Genomic DNA, 17856 nt, shown 5'->3' with positions numbered 1-17856 from the left:
GGTGCAGAAATCCTGCTTTATAACTTTTTTAAACAAGAACAGAGAACAAGACCATCCAAAGCTTTCCTGCCTATGGTTTCAATCAACAACTAACTTGGAAAGTTCAACAAAAGCAATTTAGGATGGCAAAGCAACTTGAAATTCCCCAATTACCTGAGTCAGCATAAGAGAGCATTTAATAAGTCATTCCCACATCGATAAAGAAGTGTTTAAGGCACACATGGAAAAACTTCGTTTACACATTACATAACCAAAACAAGCCCTAAAAAGAAGAGTAACAACAGAAAATGTGAAAGCTCCAGAATAAATGGACTACAGCAGCACATAGCACGCTTCAAGGGTAGTCTCGACCTACACTTTTGAATTAGGTGCTTGTTAATTAAGGTCAGTGAACTTCTCCTTTCATTTCCTTACCTCCCTAGGAAGCATATATCACTGTACCTGGTCCACAAAATATGACCCAACATCATACCAAGTTTTAGCTAATGAGCAGAGTAATGTCGTTAGTTACTTAGTTTTAATAAATGTCATTTGAAGTTTATATTCTCAAATGTCTGTTTTAGTCATAATCGAGAAATGTATTTATAAAGTACATATACGATACAAAAGCATACAAGAAGCTTAAATTAATAAATGATACAATGAACCCAGTAATATCAATAATCTGAACACTCCCTATTAAGTTGGTGCCTTGCCTCAGCGGTAGGATGCTGGGCATCCATAAAGGAGGCTTCGGGTTCAAACCCAGGCACCACCACTAACTACTAACTCCCGCTGATTTACTTCCTCCATGATGGTCGTAGGACGGTGCAATGGGGCCACTCCAGAGGATGGTGTCTACCCTTTATTATATATCTGACATGCCTTGTTCTATAGAGGATTTTTTTGAGATTCCCGTAGTGGTTTTGTTAATATATTGGCAAAATGATTAAGGCGAGCCGAACTAATTCAATAGTTGGAGGCTTGTGAGAAGTTCATGCAACCTTTTCAAGAACTAATGACTGTCAATTTCAATAAGCCTTATACATTCATGGAAAGCTTGATTCTTGGAGATATGCATAGTTGCCTCATTAGTCTAGCTGAAAGATCTCCCAAATATTGTGTCAAAGTTGTATCCAAGTTAACTCGATAGCCGTTAGAGCCATCACTCAGTTTTTTGCTTCACACCAGATAGTGAGGCTGGATCGGTGGTTCTTTCTTTTCCAAGATATAAGGTTTCCACCCAAGAGAATACATTGGTTCTATTAGAATATGATATATATTTTCCACATGTTCAAGAATTGAATGTCTACATTTTTTCATGTCAAAGATTGGACAATCTTTGAGATTTGAGTCGAATGCAGATGGAAACACGAGATCTGAAAAAAATCAAGACTTTTTTTATTCTGCCCCTGAAGACGAGGATTAAAGAAAGGGATATTTTCGAAAAACATAACATCCATGTTAACAAACATTTTTCCTGTGTTTGGATGAAAACATTTAAATATTCGGTGCGATTCCTATAGAAACACATTTGAGGGTTTTGTGGTCTAATTTGCCAAGGTTGATATTGGTGTTCTTAATAAACACGGTACAGCCAAAAACTTCTAAAAGCATGGAATGAAACAATCGTGACTTTGGAAAAGAATTTTCTAAAACAGACATGAGTGTTTGAAACTTTAGCTTTAGAAGGAATTCGGTTCATTAAATATGTAGCATGCAGAAGAGCATCTCCCCATAAATATTTTGGTATTTTAGTTGAAAATAGTAATGCCCGGGTGATTTCAAGAAGATGCCTATTTTTTCTTTTGGCTATTTTTTTGTGTTGGAGTAACTACCATGAGTTTTGTTGAATTATGCCTTGAGCATCTAAAAAATTCCCAAAAGTTTTAGTAAAACATTCCCTACCATTGTCACTTGTAAGAATTTGAATCTTAGTGCCAAACTGAGTTAGAATCATGTTATAGAAATTTCTAAAAACGTGTTCAACTTCAGATTTTTCTTTTAGCAAATAGACCCACATACCCTTGTATGATTATCTGTGAAGATAATAATAAACCATTTATTCCCATGACATGTAGTCACTTTAGAAAGACCCCATATGTCACTACGTATCAAAACAAAAGGCATAGATGGTTTACATGGTTGTGGAAGTACGTACTTTTGTGTAGTTTTGCTAACGCACAAATCTCACATTGAAAGGATGAGGATTTTTATAACCAAGTAACACAGGAAACAAATTTTTTAAATAAGAAATGCTTGGATGTCCTAGTCTAAAGTGTCATAAATAAATCTCGTTGTTACTCAAACAGATATGGTGAAGCAAGAAGTCTCCTTGTAGCTCTATTTGAGTGTATTCCTTCATCTAGTATGCAGAGTCCAGGTCTGAAAAATGCAATTGGAAGGAGAGAACAGGATCCACAACAATTGAGGTCAATAGTGAGTTTATGAATAAAGATGAGATTACAAGAGAGTTTTGGAACATGTAGGACACTAGAAAGAATGAAGTCCATCGATATTTTTTATATCATCAACTCCTGCTATTGTAGAAAAAGTGCCATTAGCAATTCACACCTTTCAATTTCCTGTACAAGGGTTATAAGAATTGAAGAGATTTGAACAAGAAGTCATGTGATCAGATGCCCTGAATCAATGATTCAGGCCGATGTATTTTGTAAGCACACATGAAAAGATGAATGGGTATTTTTACCATATTACACATAAGCACAAGATAGGTTAGCAGAAGAAGATAGAGGTCTGGTTTTGAGTAATTTTAGGAGTTGCTCCATTTGATCCTTTGTGAATTGAGATTAGATCTACAGTTTCAGTTGTGGTGTGTAGGCTCTCTCAGACTTGCTCTTCTAGTCGATAGGCTTGCCATGAAGCTTCCAACACTTGTCTCGAGTACGCCAAAACCTCTTGCAATGGTCACAACAGGGTTTCCTTTTTGTATCACTCCCTTGTTCCACGCCCGGAAATGTAGGGTTGATGTGTCCCTAACATCAGTAGATGGGAACCCATTCATCATCACTTTTCTTCGGGTTTCTTCAAGTCTTACTTTTAAAAAAATGTCTCGGATGGGTGGAAGAGGTTTTCGGCCAAGAATTCTTCCATTTACTTCATTGAGACTTGGGTGAACACCAGCAGCCAGGAACATGAGCACATGGTCATTCTCCTCCTTTTTCTTCTGTCAAGTACAATCTGCAGAGCTCTCCCACACATCATTGTGTCATTGATCCAACTCTTGCCATAATGCTACCATTTCGTTGTAGTAAGATTTAACATCGTGGTTATCTTGTTTGGCTAGCCATAGATGTGTTTTAATTTCAAAGTCTGAATATGTGGCCCAACCAGAATCCACACTTCCTTTGCAGTTTTCATGAACATATGTGGCTTGGCAATGAACATGTTCATTGAATTGAGTAGCCACGCACAAGGTTTTAATAAATGGAAACGAGCCTCGAGGCGTTTTCCCCTTAGGTATGTGAGGCGTAAGCCTCAAGGCGATCGAGGCGTAAGCCCAAAACAATAGGACAAAAAGTTTATAAATACATAACACTTGACAAAGCAAACATAATTCCATATATATACTAGTATGACACAGCATAATACACCAAAAACATAATATACATATATATAGTTACAACATATGACAGCATAATACACAAAAAATATATATATATATATATATATATATATATATACTTGTAGAAAGCAGCATAATATGCAAACACAAAATATACACTATATAAAGGGGTGTAATAGACAACCACCGGAATATATATGTATATATATGTGTGTGTGTGTGTGTGTGTCTACATATATATGCATATGTATATACTACTGGTCTGCCTCTCCTACTAATACCAAAGAAGAAATATAGAATACCACTGGAATATATATATATATATATACACACACGTAGTGTCAGGCAGAAAACTGTAAAAAAATGAAAAACTGAAGAACACCCTGATAACCGTTTATCTGTGCGGTATACACGTGCATACAAGTGATTTGTATGCAATTTGTCCTGTATGCACGTCCAGATGAATGGTTACTAGGTGTTTTTTCTATTTTTCATTTTTTTGAGGTTTTCCCCTGAAACTCCCTCTATATATGTACATATGTGTGTAGACTTGGGATCATGTGAGACCAACCTGTTTTCGTGAGACCCGTGAGACCAGCTTTTTACACTTGAAACTTCACAGCAAAATGCTGTGAAGGTTCGACTTTTTTTAAACCTTCACAGTGTTTTTGCTGTGAAGTTTACGTGTAAAAATGTGGTCTCACGGGTCTCACGAAAACAGACTGATCTCACGTGAACCCAACCCTATGTGTGTATATGCATATATGCACTATTGATCTGCCATTATGATTAACAAATAAATATAGGAAGTGGGTTGTCAAAGATATTTCAATAAGTAAGCCCAAAAAATATTAAGAAAGTGGGTTGTGATAGAGATTTCAATAAGTACGCCCAAAAAATATCAAGAAAGTGGGTTGTCGGTCTCTCCACTATGGCTCACAAAGAAATATATAAAATAGAACCGTGAGAAAGTTGAATAGGTAAGGATATTATGAAACTCTGACCTCCCCACCTCCTAATAAATCTTGCCTTCCTCTACTGCCCCGGGAGGGCTTCCTGGTTTAATGGTACCAAATCAAAATCACAGTGTGGCTTTCTACAATTCCATACGTGACAGACAGAATTCAGGAAAGCTTGAAAGGTAAGTCCAATAATACCACTCACTGGTAAATAGCGCAATACTAAATAGAAGCAAGCCTCTCAAACCTCTCACCGCACAACGCCCCCATCACCGCCTCTCCTTTGCAAAGAGTACGTCTCATACAAGCAGTGAGAGAGACGACGCCTCATGAGCGTTTATTGACCGCCTCCCTTGAGGTATACGCCTCAACCGTTTTTTAAAACCATGGCCACACATTTACCAAACAGTTTTCAGAACACCATTTATGGTATCCTAGATCAGAAGAGGCCGGTTTTGAAGTTTCACCGGTCAAGAAGCCCAACTTACCTCGACCATCAATGATGAGTTTCATAGATTGCGACCATTCCTAATAGTTTTTCCCATTCAAACGATGCACAGTGATTGCATCGGGGATTGAGAGTAGTCAACTACTGGTGTTGATCGATCGGCAGATGTGACGTGGAGGTATCGTGTTCGGACTTGGACATGTTGAACGCCGGTTATTGATTTTGATCATCACCGGCAAATAAGAAGCTTAGAGGAATTCTATTGTGATTCTTATTGAAAACGAAGGAGTATAACTACATCTTAGAGGCCCAACTAGAATCCCATAATTTAAGGGATTTGATAACATACAAGGAAACTTACCCAGTTATACAGATATCAACCAAATCTATTACAGAAGGAAAATATAATCCCAAAAAATCAGAGATTACATGTTGTATATCAATTCCACAATTAACATTCAATGTGTAATCCTGAACAAACTCATTTTTCAATCATTCAATCATTTCATTTTACCAAGTTACATATTGCCATTGAATCTTGTTCATTCTAATGCAGAATTTTTTTTTTAACCTGGATATCCAACCCGCTATGCGAGCCGACTAATCCCAGGGCGACCACCTGCTTTGCAGATAGCCCGAAGTCCCCGCATTTGAACCTCCATGGCCACAAGGGGATTTTTATTCCTCCTTGGATTTGAACCTGGGACCTCCTGGTACTTTTGACCTTTGGAGCCAAGCTCAAACCAATCAGGCACCACCCTTGTGGTTCTAATGCAGAAATTTAGAAACACAACAAGTATTATCCAAGCCTTGCTTCAGTCAGCCCATTAATTATACATCCACAAACATCTTAGGGAGCTTTAAGAATTGCAACAGGTGTATCTTCTATATAGCTCCACCAACCCATCTTACAGTTAAAAGCAACTACGAGCCTTCCATTCAAAAGTGTCAGCTGGTTATCCTAGATTCTGGAAAAATGATGTATGGAGATACTTGTCATCAATGTCTATCTGCAGTTTCTTGGCACTGATTACATTATGGTTTAAACCACCAATCACTTGCTTTCTTGTTGCATCTAACAAAAGCACATCACAGCTATCTTTCCTCTCCCAACCAACAACTGGTTTCTGCTTGTATAAGTTTTAAAGACAAATACCAATTGACATATTACCAAGCTTACTCTTCAAAATCCAAGCAAACAAGCACCAGATAGCACCCATCAGAACTCAGAAGCAATAGATTATTTTATAGGGTACCAAATCAAACTTGCCAACTCTATCCTCCAAAAAACAAAGCTCAATTGTAAAATTCTCAATATCTATCACCTTTAACAAATTCAACAAATGATCAAAAATCTTAAGCACCGAAAAGAGCCATGGTGTCCAGATAAGATTAAAATAACCAGCATCAACCAACATACAAATAAGCAAACAAATAATTTCCCCTTCTCCCAACATTTTGGAAAAGGTCGTAAACAATTGGATAGATTGTAGAGTCAAGCTGAGATCATCAAATTCAAATCAAAATCAAAGAAAAGTTGCAGAGGAAACCCATATAACCAACTAAAACGATTATGAGGCAAAATTAGTTAATCAAATGATCAAAAACAAAACGTACCTGGGTTACACCCCCAAAACAATTACAATGCGCTGAGTTTTGAAAGAAGAAACATTAGAGATAGATGAATAGCAAATCAGAGACGATAAAGTACATTAGAGAGAGAGAGAGAGATAGAGGAAAGGGGTACAAAAATGGAAGTGAAATAATTGGTGTTACGGTTGGTTTTCCAATCTTCTCTTGATGGGTTTTCTTCTATCTCTCTCCAAGTTTCTGGGATTTTGATGTATGAATCAACATTCGAAGTTCTGATTGAAAATGGGGAAGGGAGGAAGGTAAGCATGTACAGAAAGGGGAGACATGCAGGCCCATAAAGAGAGAAACCTAAACGGTGTCGTTTAAGGAAAGGATCTGGTGACAAGGCACAAGCGGACCCGGAATTTTTCAGATCTCATGCACCGCCAAGGTCAAATAAACGCTAACAAAGTGACATGAAAAATTCAATTGTATAAATTTGATACCATGCATTTTTTACAAATAAAATTAACCTTTGAGCAAAATGCAAGCTACGTTAAGGGTGTTACATTTGAACAATCCAACTTAATGTTTGCGGTTTGAAAAATCTTAAACCAGCCCAACACAACCTAAACCGTACGAGTTGGTCGGATTGATACTTTGATGCATTAAAATATTTTTCTAACCTTGAATATGTTATTTATTTACTCATAATTTCTTTTTCATCATCAACCATTTTATATAACTTATCTATACTTCTTACGTATATCATATTCAGATAACTTTCTCAATTTATATATATGTTTACAGTTACTGAACATATATACAAATAAGTTATATAAATATGTGAATAGATTGAAAATATGTGTATATGAAGAGCGTACGTGATAATGTAATTGTTTAATGATAAAGAAGATCAATACAAATTTTTACAGATTGTTTGCGGGAAGATAAGATACAAAACTTATTTAAACAATCAAAGAAACACACAAGTTACAGATAGCAATAAAGAAAAGACTTGCTAAAAGAAAATGTTAAGAAGGTCTTGTGCTCTTCACTTGGTTAGAGTCGTATAGAGATAAAGAAGACAACTGAGAAGGAACATCTCAGGTATTTATATCCATTGCATTAAATGCAATTCAGAAGGTACAAAGCACGTGGCAAACTTCAAGAGGTAAGCTTGTGTTTTGTTACAGATATACAATCTTTGGTTGTATATGAAAAGTAGTATGTCACAAAGTAGGTAAGCACGCTTGGAAACAGTAGAGTGACTTCGTACAGTACTTTACTTTGAGAGGTATGGATTTTTTCTTTCTGTGTAGATAGACAAGACAAAAACTAATCTTGTTCAACAAGATTCATCTTATCGCTGACACTGAAATAATGCTGAGGTTTTTTTAGTGTTCACTGAATCTTGAGTAGATTTCACACTTGTATAGACGAGTTTGTTATCACTAAAAACCGCATCAGATCACGAACTTGCTTGTGTTTGTCTTTAGCTTTATCTTCGATTTCATGAAGAATACTTATCTTTGAGAGAATTATAATACATGTTTAGTGATCACTGAATAGACTCAGTGATGATCACTGAAGCTGAATACAATGATAATACACTTCGTAAGGTATAAAGGATCATTATCAAATAACTGAGAAAAAGGATCAACAGTTTTGTCACGACATCCATAGTTAACTCCTCTCACTTCCATACAGGTATATAGAGAGGCTGCAAACTCCCATACGGTTACTGATGTTCTGCCTTTACTTGTAAACAAGTAATGTAGCGCTCGACGAATCAATCGATATCACTCTTCATTCCTAGCCACCAATAATCATCACGTAGATCATGGTACATCTTTATACTTCCAGGATGAACGAATAGCCTCCATTTGTGTGCCTCTATCAAAATAATTTCTCATAAACCACCAAGTCTTGGAATCCAAATTCGGGTCTTAAAGACTTTGAGACTACGACTATCTTCGGATAAGGAATCCATGTAACCAACCATACTCTCGGATTTAATATGTTCTGGTTTTGAATATTCAATTTACCATTTATGAATATCATCTATGAGCGTAGACTTAATTGATAGGTGAGAGATAACATAGCAACTCGATCCTACATATGTCTTCTGGCTAAGAGCATCTGTCACTACGTTAGCTTTTCCTGGATAATATAGGATTTCACAATCGTAGTCTTTGATGAGTTCCATAGCACACTGTTGTCGCATATTCAGGGTATGATGATCGAAGATGTACCTCAGACTCTTATGATTGGTGTACAATTGGCATTTTGTGCCATATAGATAGTGACGCTAAAGTGTAAGAGCAAACACGACCACAACCAACTCAAGATCACGAGTCGGGTAATTCCGTTCATATTCCTTCAATTGCCGCGAAGCATAAGTGATCACCTTTCCTCGTTGCATTAATACACAACCCAAGCTCGACTTTGATAAGTCAATATATATGATAAGTGTTAATTTATTAACCTTATTACATCATTTTCTTAACTATTTTCCTTTGTTTTATTTGCCCATTAGTGTCTTTATTGAGTCTTTTTATGTCTTTTTCATATATTAGTAGTAATATAGTATATCTAATGTTAATTCCCTATTTTTACAGGTTTTTGATGACTTTTGGGCCCAGTCCTACGGCAGTGCTACAGGACCAGGAGTGGCAAGGTCCTATAGTACCTGTCCAAGAGCTGAAATTCTGCTTGGACCGTGAATAAATGGGCTGATCCATAGAAGAGGCATGGTCAACGACCTTGGGCCCGGTCAAAGCCCAGTTTTGAAGAAGCTTTTGTCTTATTAGTTAGCACCCACTATGTGAACTTCCTTAGCTTATATAAAGAAGACTTAAGGCTTACTTTTCACCCACCAATTCACAACAATTCTCCAATTTACTTGCTTTCTTCCATTTGATCTTTGTTAATCACTTTCTAAATTATTGCTTTTGATTCCAAGTTTTCGGTTTTCTTTGTTTGTCTTTTCAAGAATCAACTTTTTGTAGTTGTGATTTCATTCTCAAGTTTTAATTTAAGTACTCGTATTTAATCTTCATCTCATTTCTGTTGCAAGTTACGTTACGTTTTCTTATTTTTTATTACCAGTTACGAATTAGTCGATCATTGTTGCYTTACATYGRATCTCATCCTTTGTGGCTCACGACTAATTTACATAGACTAAATAATCTGTTTTTACGAGTTTGAAAGTAACMTTTCGGTCTTTGTAACGAAACTTGTTCTGCAAGTTTCGTTACTTGACTTGCAAGTTTTCTTCAAAGTCAACTCCTATTTCCAAGGTTTTTCAAGTGTCAATTCTTAATACTTCAAAAGTCAAACCCAACTTCCAAGGTTTTCATTAGTCTTTCCTCCATCCCATCAAGTACTTTCTTTCATTATTACTAGATTAAAATTAATTAATAATATTTAGTTATTAATAATTTATATTTCAGTATTTATATTTCAGCATTTATATTTCAGTCATTTATATTTCAGTCATTTATATTTCAGTCATTTATATTTCAGTCTTTACATTTCAGTCTTTACATTTCAGTCATTTACATTTCAGTCTTTACTTTACTGCAATTTACATTTCTGTCATTTAATTTCCAGTATTTTACTTTCAGTCATTTATATTTCAGTCATTTAATTTCCAGTACTTTACATTCCAGTATTTCCATTTCTTGTAATTTACTTTCTGTAATTTACTTTTTGTAATTTACTTTCTGCAATTTACTTTTCCGTATCAGTTATTTATTTTTCAGTCCTTACATCCTTCGAGAGAAGAAACCGAGCGATGATGGGCTAACGCCTTAGCTTGGGGTGTAACGGGAAATTAAGACCAAAACCGATGTGAAAGTACAAAGGTGTCTTTTTAGCATTATAGTCTACTATTTATTTCAGGTGCTTAATATTTTATTTGATGATTACATTAAAATTAATTGACAACTAATTTTATATATAAAAATGTATTGACTTTCAAAACCTGAGGTAATAGGAGAAGGCTATAAATAGCTTTAGTGTCTGACAAACGCTATACTCCTACGGTGTAGGATGGTAACACTGTGTTGTGCTAGGATTCACGACGTCTAACATAAATGATATCGTATCGATAGCACGTTGACCGTTGTGTGCTCTTGGGAGGCCGCCTGACCGATAGTTGATACTGTCATAGTTATATAAAATCATTTATTGATTTTAGATAATTATGACATGAATGCTATGTCACCTTTTTGCTGAATCATTTGTTTAATGTCTTAATCAACTGTTGCACCATGTGCTTCTTTTTAAGATTGATATTTTTCTTAGTTGTTAATCAAACCTCCCCATTTTAGATAAATCAAATCCTCGATTCGTCATCTGAAACTAGTTTTTACAAACTGGACTTTTGAATTAACTTTACAAGCTATCTCTGTGGGAACGATATCTGGTACTTTTTACCATTATTACTTGTTACGAGACGACAGTAGTTCGACGTGTATACTTGCGCCGAGTTCTATTTTTGTGTTGAAATCTAAGGTTGAATAAACCGACGAGCAATATACCACGAAGTCATCATTGCCCTCAGGTAAGGCAAGAATTGGTGCATGAGTTAGACAATCTTTCAAAGTTTGAAACACGCTTCGAACCAAACAAATTTCACATCTTTGTGTGTAAGAGAAGTAAGAGGTACGACGATCTTTGAGAAATCCCATGTAATAGACCGAGAAAACTACGAACTTCAGAGGCATTCTTGGGTTGTTCCCATTTCTGTATCGCCTCAATCTTGGATGGATCCATAGAAACTCCCTCACAAGAGATCATATGTCCTAAGAATTGTACCCGATGGAGCTAGATGTCGCATTTTGGCGTATAGCCGCTCATTTCTCAAATTTCCAACACCTCTTGAAGATGTGTAACATGATCAACTTCCGTCTTAGAGTACACCAATATGTCATCAATGAAGACGATGACAAACCTATCAAACATTGGATGACACACTCGATTCATTAAGTCCATGAATGCAGCTAGTGCATTAGTCAAACCAAATGGCATAACTAGAAATTCGTAGAGCCTATATCGGGTATGAAAAGTTGTATTGGGACATCTTCCTCACGTACCCTTAACTAATGGTATCTCGATCTTATATCAATCTTGGAGTAGTAACTTGCTCCCTGAAGTTGGTCAAACAGATCGTCAATATGCGACAAAGGGTATTTATTCTTGATGGTTACCTTGTTTAGTTCCCCGTAATCTATGTACATTCGAAAGAAACCATCTTTCTGCTTCACGAATAAGACCGGGGCACCCCACGGTGAAGTGATCGGTCGAATGAAACTCTTATCCAACATCTCTAGTAACTGGCTCATCATCTCTTTCATTTCAACTAGTGCGAGACGATAAGGTGTCCTAGCAATAGGAGCGGCACCGGGTACCAGATTGATCCGGAACTCTATTGCCTGTCCGGTGGTAGTCCAGGGAAAACATTTGGATACTCGCATATGATCGGTACATCTTTCATAGTATTTTCTGCTTCTTTCGACGCATCTAGAACATATGCAAGAAAAGAAGAACATCCCTTAGATAAATAACGCCACACTGTTAACATAGAGATTACCTTTATGTCACTGGTTCGTCATTCACCGTAAATGTATAAATAAATCCCGTTGTCAATTGGTATCTGAATCATCCCCTGAGAGCAAATAATATCAACATGGTTCCTTGCTAGCCAATCCATTCCAATCATAACATTAAAGCGGAGAATATCTATCGGTATCAAATCTATTAAGAACCCATGATCGTCTAATACTAGAATATAGTCCCTATATACTTTAGTGCTTCATGGATCTTCTTTGGCTCTACCATGCTTAGAAAGTTTACAAATAAACATTCGTTTGCAGTGACAGTTCTCGTTTTGACACCTTGTGAAGGATTACTAATTATTTGGTGTGAGGGATGGTCTTTCATCCATCTTGTCATGGGAGGATGTACTGTAGGTGGAGTTCTGAAATCTTGTTCAATAGGGATGTTTGACATTGTGTCCCTTATTGGTGATGATGGCTCTGCATGCTCCCCCTTGGATTGTGGCACAGAGAGAACAGGTTCAGATACACATATGGTATTCTCTAGATCTAAGGGATTGGGCTCTGATGTAGAGCTGTTAGGCTCTGGTTCTGAATCTGAAAGGTTACAAGTGGGAATAGAAGTGTCAGAAAGGCTAGAGATAGTTGTACCTGACGGTTGTGTCTAGTATTTTTTTGAGTTCGATATTATTTTAGATAATAAAAACTATATATTAATTTTTTTTTCTTCATATTATGGAGAGTTTTTTTTTTCATCTTGCCCGAGTTCTATAAAATATGAGGAACGAGCCTCGGCTACCAATTAGAGTCCATTGTCTGAAGTTTTGATGTCAAATTTTATCGATGGCGACCACCAATTCAGCCACCCGAAGTCCAAACACACCGAGGAGAATTTGCAGTGTCTGCGAGAGGCCAGCGACCGTGTGCTTATGTGACTCAATTCCGGCTGAACCACTCTCCACCGCCACGCAAATCGTAATCCTGCAGCATCCACACGAGCAACGCCACCGACTCGCTACGGTCCCCGTGCTCAACAAATGCCTCCGAAACTGCCAAACACTAATTGGCCGTCGATTACGACGCGGTGATTCGGCTCTTCTCGACTCTCTCCATGACGCTGCCGCCGAAGAGAACCCTAACCAATCTCTTCATGCGGCGTTTCTTTTTCCTGGTATGGTTCCGACTATTCAGGATTTTTTGTATAGATTCTGATGATGATCTTCTAGTTAATGTACATTGAAACATCAATCTTGACATGCTATGGAAATGAATTTGTCTCAATATGATACCAGTCACTTCTCACAAACTATGAGAGTTCAACCTTCACATAAATTTGATTTGATTGAACAGAAACACTCCAAATGTTGAAAATTGAACAGCAATAATACAGATCATTGATATGCATAAACTGCTAAGTTGTAGGGTTTTAAGAAGTATATATAGAGCAAAGGATTACATGACTTTAATATTTAAGCTGAATAATAAAAGATCTTTTAATAGTCTTCTGATGTTAAGGTTATTATGGTAAACAACAAACAAAAATAGCACCAAGAAACAAAAGAGATTGAACAGAGAGATTTAACATGATATTACAATTGATCACAACAGAGATATGTATAGCACAAAAGGGGGTTTATTTATGGAAGATAAACAATCCCACAATCCTAGTGACTTACTCAATCATAGGGGATTTGATTATTTGGTTAAATCTTAATTGATTTACCAAGGTCTATAATACGCTCCCGCAAAATGGACATGCCATCGGCAACATAAATTTTTAAATGTAAAGATTCAAATCGAGCGTGAGGTAATGCTTGGTAAGAAGACCAGCTAGCTAGTCTGTAGTATTCACATAAGCAACCGTGAGAAGTCCCTTGGAGGACAGGTCATGAACAAAGTGTATGTCGATAGCAATATGCTTCATTTGAGAATGTTCAACCAGGTGAACTGCAAGTTGTGTCTCCCCCATATTGTCACATAGAAGGCGAGGTTTAAGCCAAAGAGACAACCCAAGATCTTGGAAGAGGTGAACAATCCAACATACTTCAAAGGCAGTGGAAGCAAGTGCTCAATATTCTGCTTTGGTGGATGAGTGATAACACCAGTTTGCTTACAAGACCGTCAAAATATCGGATTTTGGCCTAAAAATATGATATAGGCAGACGTGTTCTTGCCATCATTGAAGTCTCCACCAATATCAGAATTAGAGTACGCTGTGAGCGCTATATCAGAGGTTGGTTGACAAGTAAGCCATGATGAAGGGAGCCTTTAAGGTAACAAAAAACCCGTCTAATAGCTCCCCAAGCACCAGTAGTGGGAGAAGCCGTAGACTGAGCAAGACGGTTTACGTTGACAAAATCCGATACCATATAATAGAAGAAATGCGTGGTGGAAAGATGATATTTTAATTGATCACAACCGATATATATATATATATATAGAGAGAGAGAGACTTGGGATCACATGAGACCAATCTATTTTCGTGAGACCTGTGAGACCACTTTTTTACACTTGAAACTTCACATTAAAACTCTTCACAGTGTTTTTGTTGTGAAGGTTCGGTCTTTTTTACCTTAAGAGCGTTTTGCTGTGAAGCTTCAAGTGTAAAAATTTGGTTTCATGGGTCTCATGAAAACAGACCGGTCTCACGTGAACCTAACCCTATATAGATATATACTTGCGATCATGTGAGATCAGCTTGTTTTCGTGAGACCAATGAAACCATCTTTTTACACTTGAAACTTCACAGACCTTCACCACGTTTTTGCTATGAAGGTTGAGATTTTTTTTTTACCTTCACAGTGTTTTTGCTGTGAAGTTTCAAGTGTAAAAATGTGGTCTCACGGGTCTCATGAAAACAAGTTGGTCTCACGTGAACCCAACCTTTTATATATATATATATATATATTGGTTATTATACAACCCTTTACATTTGTACAACCAATACAACCCAATCTCAACCGTCCATTTAATTTGATGAATATGTGATTTYATAGAAGTTTTGATTGTTTCCTAATATAAAGTATTGATCATAATTAATGAACTCTATTCATCTTCCATAAATATTCAAATCATAATAAATAAACTCTCATCATTTTTATAAATATCTCAATTAATTGGGTTGCATTGGTTGTACAAATGGACATGGTTGCATTTGAAATATACCCTATATATATATGGTACAAAGGGGGTTTATTTACGAAAGATAAAACAATCCCACAATCATAGTGATTTACTCAATCACAGGTGATCTGACAGTCGATCTGATAATTTGGTTAAATTTTTAATTGATTTACCAAGATATCTAATAGAAACCCCTACTAAGGAGGTAAATTCCACCATCAGACAAAGATTTCAGGAGATGTTTACTCAAAACCAAACCCCGATTATACCTAGAAGATAAAGCAATCCCACAATCATAGTGATTTACTCTCTCACAGGCGATCTGACAGTCCATCTGATAATTTGGTTAAATTTTTAATGGATTTACCAAGATATCTAATAGAAACCCCTATGAAGGAGGTAAAATCCCACTCGTAATCCACCATAAGACAAAGATTTCTGGAGATATTTACTCAAAACCAAACCCCGATTATAGCTAGAGAGGCATAGTTTAATCTCTTAAAATCAAAACGAGAAGTTATGTGCAATTTAAATACTAGGGCCACCACTGAAATCAATTCTCAAATTGGTAGATTTGGTGTGGGCAACTCTCCTTAAAACTGATTGATAGAAACTTGGGTCATGGTGGGCTACTCCCTCATGAGTGCAGGCTACTCTCTCATGGCTGTAGGGCTGCTCCCCTTTGTACCATATAAATTCTAACAAACAACAAATAACAAATCCTGAATATTTATCGGCTTACATGAGTTCCCGATAAATTAGCTGAAGCGATATGCATCAAACTCGCATCACCTGTTGTCGAAGCAAAACCAAATATGGATATCACCCTTTATTCGTAGCCTGAATCCCACCAACAATCCGTTGTGACCCTATTATTTTTTTTCTTGGTTTTGTCTCTCAATGAATGGACCTGTTTTATATTCATTATCACACATATGTGTTTTCTCTCTTGCACACGCTTAATACATTTATCTCCACACTTGTCTGGATTCATGCATGCCTATTTCATCCTCTCCTTTTAGTATGTATGCATGTGTATTTTTCCATGTGCAGCTTTCTACTTCAGTAATGTAGAAATGCGCCTTGTTTACATGAAGTTAATACAGGAAATACCTGCCAATAATAGCCACCAAATCAGTTAACTCACTGGCACCCAGTTCTGATCCATGAATCAAAAACCAACTGTTTCCGCTGGAGAAGCTAGGGTAACCTTGGGCATCGGGCTACTTTCTTTAGTCTAATAAAGTATTAGAGACTGTTACCCAGATTGATTGATTAGTGATCATGACTTGAAGCAGAAGCGGGCTCAAAAGATCAACCTTATGGTTTTTTTTTTGTTGCTATCTGAGTATCTGTTACCATATGTATTACCCCGAAAGTAGATTGATAAAAATGAGTTGATAGCTAGGAACACTAGGGTACAAAAAGGATTTGTATTAGAGTTTATGTAAGTCTATTTCTACGTATAAAAAGAATTCTAGCTGGGGATTTAAATTGGTAGAAATGATCAAGGAGTATCAATTTGTTTACTACTTCGAGCGTAGTACTAGCCATAGGAAACACATGCTTACGCTTGGCTCTTGATCTCATTTTTTAAACAAAGTGGGTCACAATGCTTAGGCTTGAATCTTGTCAACCGAATGCAAGGCAAAGTCCAAAATGTTGTCTAAAAGAAATCATCATAGGGCTATTATTGACAGTCATTTCACATCGTCCTTCTTTGACCTAACATTTTAAAAATGTTCAAGGCATGCAATGAAGAAACTTAATTTTATTAGATAAATCGTTCTTCTTGGCTTACAAGTAGACATATCACTTTATAGGTACAGACATAACTCCTTCAATGGAGATCAACCAGTGGAAATCTTCATTTGGAGATGTTGATATGAACAAATTTGTTCTGATTGCTTTTGATGGGACATGGAAGCATGCGAAGGAAATGGTATGCGCTAGCTTTCCGTTCTTATCAAAGTTTGCCACTCAGGTATGTTTGACTTATGACTTGAATGTTGATGGTGGAACAATTTTTAGTTCCGATCTAATACTTAGGAAGGAACCTTTTGGTGGGTGTATGAGTACCATGGAGGCGGTTGCACGTTGTTTACGAATTCTTGAACCAAATGGGGTCGAGATTGAGTCTAAGGTGATTGGCGTTTTAAGAACAATGGTCAGATTTCAGGCTTCCTTCTTGAAACCCACAAAAACAAGGCCTAAGTTATTGAAGAAGTGTAAAGATTAATTTGAGAATCGTTGACAGTTGAATCTTGTTTGGCAAAAAAAAGTCTGCCTCTTATTAGTTCTAGAACCCTCTGAATGATTTTGTATCTTGGGCCTCCCTAAACCACTAACTGTCCTAATTTCATTCTGAACTATTATCAAGCAACTATATTTCATTTGGTAGTATATCATAAGAGTCTTTTAATCATTCTAACCGCTTAATCATGTTGTACCAAACCATCCCTGACTTCATGGTTTGATCTGTTGTTATACAATTGAAAAGTTATGACCATGTTTTAATAATTTCTGATGCCTGGGTCTGTTTCATACTGGCTACCATTTATTTGACCCTTATTTCCAAATTGTCATCTTTCTTTTCTAGTAAATAACCGAGTGATAATCGTATTT

The 17856-nt window shown here is 36.7% G+C and overlaps 1 protein-coding gene across 2 annotated transcripts; it reads left to right on the top strand.

The window, feature by feature from the left end:
• Positions 1–12936: 12936 nt before the first annotated feature.
• Positions 12937–17633, top strand: LOC112518370 (DTW domain-containing protein 2). Of its 2 annotated transcripts, none has more exons than XM_025126038.1 (2): positions 12937–13279; positions 17061–17633. In XM_025126038.1, the coding sequence occupies exons 1-2, from the start codon at positions 12952–12954 to the stop codon at positions 17468–17470; spliced, it is 738 nt and encodes a 245-aa protein (XP_024981806.1). In that variant the 5' UTR covers positions 12937–12951; the 3' UTR covers positions 17471–17633. The 2 variants fall into 2 exon arrangements, with proteins under 2 accessions (XP_024981806.1, XP_024981805.1); XM_025126037.1 differs by having other exon boundaries at positions 17055–17633.
• The last annotated feature ends 223 nt before the right edge of the window (positions 17634–17856 follow it).

This window comes from Cynara cardunculus, assembly GCF_001531365.2.
Source record: "Cynara cardunculus var. scolymus isolate 2C chromosome LG 9, CcrdV1, whole genome shotgun sequence".
Taxonomy (NCBI): Eukaryota; Viridiplantae; Streptophyta; class Magnoliopsida; order Asterales; family Asteraceae; genus Cynara; species Cynara cardunculus.
The sequence above is the reverse complement of the archived record's forward strand: the minus strand, read 5'-3'. Positions and strand labels throughout refer to the sequence as shown.